The 4,358-nt window shown below is 26.0% G+C and overlaps 1 protein-coding gene across 1 annotated transcript; it reads left to right on the top strand.

The window, feature by feature from the left end:
* The first annotated feature begins 2,398 nt into the window (after positions 1-2,398).
* Positions 2,399-3,441, top strand: LOC103311937 (zinc finger BED domain-containing protein 4-like). Its single transcript, XM_008191778.1, has 2 exons — positions 2,399-2,620; positions 2,797-3,441. Exons 1-2 carry the CDS (start codon positions 2,399-2,401, stop codon positions 3,439-3,441), a joined length of 867 nt encoding a protein of 288 aa, XP_008190000.1.
* The last annotated feature ends 917 nt before the right edge of the window (positions 3,442-4,358 follow it).

The raw sequence follows: 4,358 nt of genomic DNA, 5'->3' as shown, positions 1-4,358 counted from the left end.
CACAGACCACACATTTCACTGAGTACACCATTATAATATATTTAGTAGAACTAAAATACTATTAAATTGATGGACTGGTTATTAACGAAAGTTAAACTTCAATAATTAACAATTAAAGTAACAAAAGAAAACGTATAACAATTAAGACTTTAGTCCACGTTAAACGCACGATTCAAATCGCAAAATGCAACTGATATATAATATCGGTTATCACTTATCAGTGTTCTGTGCTATAACACGCATGGCAAAACACACAAACCATGGAAGAAAAGATATTTTTTTTGCTGAGTAGGATAGAAGATACGATTTTTATATTTCTGTCTCTCTTCTTTATTCGGGAACGCTGCCCGCTATGTAACTAGTATACACAGGGCCTATCCATTATGTATTATCTATGTGCGGTACCCTCCTTGTACCAACAGCGCGCCCCGTGTTATTTTGTGTTGCCAATAACGTGGTTCCAAATAGTTAATAAGATCAACAAAACCTGAAATAAAATTGAAAATTCCAATGGATTCATAATTAATTATTATTATTATAAACAAATACAAATTAAAAAATGTTCAATTCGACATTTGTGTTGTTCACAATTCCTAAATTAAACATAGGTAGAAGTAGGTAATAGGTAGTAGGTAGGTACCTGAGTTTTAAACATGCGAAAATGGCAAAAGTTGAGTAGTCAACATCTTTCCAATAAGATCATTTATTTTAAGGGAAAAAATAATTAATTATATAACGTAAAATATAAATATAAAAATTTCAAATTTGATACATATGTGCCAATGATACAATAACAAATATTAAATAAAAATTTTATAAATTGTATAATAAAATATTAAATAATTAATAACTAATAAATAATAATTATTATTTAATTGAGAAATTTAAATTAATTTAAGCAAATTATAATTTCTAAATTTAATTTAGTAATTTACTTAGTGCATTTAAATATTTTTTTATGAGTAATGATATCACAAAAATTATGACTTTCAACTTCAAGTTTTATTAGGCACCTATGTACATTTGAAATTTGAATTATGAGACTAATATAAAACATGTAAATAAAATGATAACATATAAAATAATAAATCAACTTTTTAATATTATAAATGTAGGTATATAAAAACACAAACTTATTCTTATTAATTTATAATTTATATATTACTTACATCAGCTACATAAACGCTGTTGTGACTTTCATTGTGTTTATGTTTAAACTGGGTATAAGTTGAATGATGCTCTTTATCTAAATGTAAACGCAAATTGGATGTTGTAAAATCTCGAGAATTCAATCCACCTCTCAAGATTTTTTTTTCAAACAATGTGCACTGAGCTTTGGTTATGTCATCCACGTATTTTGAAAAAAAATTCCAGACGTAAGAAGGCGCCATTATTGTTAATTGTTAGGAATTAAATAAATTATAAAATATAACGTCTATACATTTAAAAGTTAAAACTAATAACTAATAAGTAATAGGTAACTATTAATATTATAAATTATTAACTATTGATAAATGTCAAATGATAATAATATAAATAATAAATAATAATTAATATTTTTTTGGTTATTAATTATTATATATATTATAATACTAGCTGTCCCGACACGGCGTTGCCCGCGTATTAGTTTGTTTTTTTGCATTTTCGTAGGCCGTGTATTATTGTTATTATGTATTAGACATTTTTTTTTTTTTTTTATTTGTAGTTCATTAGTGGTTTCGGAGATCATAGCGTATAGTAAACATACAGTAATATTAATGTTCACGTATATTGCTCCTCTCACGATGAAAACTATCCTATCTTTTAAGTTGGACCAAATAACATACGGTGTACAAAATTTCATCAAAATCGGTTAAGTGGTTTAGGAGTCCATTGAGGACAAACATTGTGACACGAGATTTATATATTATATTAAGATTATCTTTATCAATTACTATTTATCAATAAAACCATAACCGTGGTAAGTAGGAGAAATAATTAAATAATAAATAAACGAAATTGAATTTAAATTGTGATTGCATCGTGTTTACCAAATCATTTGTTGTTTACATAATATGTCTAAAAATAGCGTTATCGGTATAACCATCACCATTACATACAAATTGATATGCGACTGTATTATATCGGTTTTACTATCGGTTCAGAAAAAAAACCGATACCCGATTAAACCGATAGTACCAATATCGGCCGATACTGCGTATCGTTAGCTTGTTTTGCCAATACCATTCCAAATAGAACAACATTTGCAAGGACGATAATACCATAACAGTTTGAGAAAGTAGTAGCTAAATTGAAGGAAGTAGTTAAGGTTGCCAATCATTTATCATTTACTACTGACTTATGGTCATCTATAAATACAACAGATTATATATCAATTACTTGTCATTTTTTGGACAATATGTTCCAACGACATAACATTTTGTTGGAGGTTATTCCATTTCGACCATCTTATCACTCAGGTGATGAAATTTATGATTTTGTTATTGAAATTTTGGAGAAATGGGATATTAACATTAATAATGTTCATGTCTTTGTCCACGACATTGCTGCAAACATGGGGAAAGCTTTTCATCATCAAAGTTTTGAATCTGTTTCATGTACTTCTCACACATTGCAATTGGTAATTTGTATTTTAGTGTTTCAATTTTATACATTATTTTTATTTATTTATTATGAAAAAAAAATCTACTTAATAAATATGAAATAAGTAATAACTATTAACTATTAACTGATAACTTACTGATATGTGTAATGTGTATTATTTAAATGTTACAACTATTTATTTTTCTGTTTCAGGCAATTAATGATGTACTTATAAAGGAAAAACAACATGATGCACTGTGTAAGAAAGTTAGATCAGTGGTTGGTCACTTTAAGCACAGTATTCGAGCTAATAAATTGTTGAAAAAATGTCAGTCTGAAAATAGAATTCCTGCCCATAAGTTTATACAAGATGTATACACAAGATGGAATAGCACATTCTTAATGCTTAATCGATTTTTAGAACAAAAAAAAAGTGTGTTGGGCTTAGCTCCATTCATTAATTTAAATGTAACATTTTCTATTAACGATTTTACTATGGTCAAGGAATTAGTTAAGATTTTGGAAATATTTCACTCTGCTATTCTTACATTATCAAAAGAGAATTCTACTCTGTCTGAAGTTATTCCTTTACTTAGAAGTATTTTTGTACCTTTAGAAACAATAAAAGATGTATCAACTACATGCAGTGAAACAGCAAATGCTTTTATACTAAAATTAAAAAACCAGTTTATTGACTTTGAAACAAAGGAACTTCTCACAATCAGCACTTTACTTGATCCAAGATTCAAAGATAAGGTATTTTCTTGTGCAGATATAGCACAGCAAGGGAGAAATTCTTTACTAAACAAATTAAAATTTGTTTATCCAGTGATTTGCCAAACTGTTGCCAACACATAACATCAAACAGTTCAAACCACATCTAAATCCAATATAACTATATTCTCTATAATTTTACCTGAACAAATTTCAAACCTTGAAGAAAATACACCAGATATAGAACTTAACATGTATTTAAAAGAAGAACTATTAAATATTAATGGAGATATTTTTCAATATTGGGCAGTTTCAAAATATAAAGGTCTCAAGATTTTAGCAGAAAAATATCATTCTTGTCCACCTAGTTCTGTAGATTCAGAAAGGTCATTTAGTACAGCAGGATTAGTTTGCTCATCAAAAAGGAATTCACTTAACCCAGACAAAGTGAGGCAGTTAATTTTTCTGAATAAGAACCAGAAATATACTTAAAAGATAAAAATATAAAATATGTTATAACACCAATTAGTAATTTATAATTATTAATTTTTTTTATTGTCTAAAAATAAAGGTTTAAAAAAGATTTAATATTTTACTTTTTAGTTTTTTGTTGTTCAAACTTAAGATTATATAATATTATATACTTTATTAATTAGAATCTATAATTTAAAATTTTTTTATTTAATTAATAATTATTTAGTATAGTGATTTATATTTTATAGTTTATACTTTAAAGTTTAAAGTTTGATTATTATTTATTTTAATATTTCATAATTTTGTATACTATTTAGTATTTACAATTATAGTATTATACTATTTTATGGTTATTTCAGTTATTTGTTTTTTTTTTGTCCACTTATTTAATTAAAAAATAAAAGAATTGTAAAATTATTAATATTTATTATTTATTAATTTGTTATTATTTATCGTTGCGGAAATCTAATATGTTTTGATATGCCACATGATTTAAATGTTATATCGGGTATCGGTTTTTGAACAATATATCGAGCTTTTAAGTATTTTTATATCGGTTCATAGAAATAAACTATCGGACCGGCTAT

The sequence above is a fragment of the Acyrthosiphon pisum genome, chromosome A1 (genome assembly GCF_005508785.2).
Source record: "Acyrthosiphon pisum isolate AL4f chromosome A1, pea_aphid_22Mar2018_4r6ur, whole genome shotgun sequence".
NCBI classification, from domain to species: domain Eukaryota; kingdom Metazoa; phylum Arthropoda; class Insecta; order Hemiptera; family Aphididae; genus Acyrthosiphon; species Acyrthosiphon pisum.
Note: the sequence above shows the minus strand (reverse complement) of the source record. Positions and strands in the feature narration are given on the sequence as shown.

Coding starts and splice junctions, on each gene's coding strand:
- LOC103311937 (XM_008191778.1), top strand. CDS start 2,399: ATGTTCCAACGACATAACATTTTGTTGGAGGTTATTCCATTTCGACCA. Junction 2,621..2,796: donor CTTCTCACACATTGCAATTG/GTAATTTGTATT, acceptor TTTCTGTTTCAG/GCAATTAATGATGTACTTAT.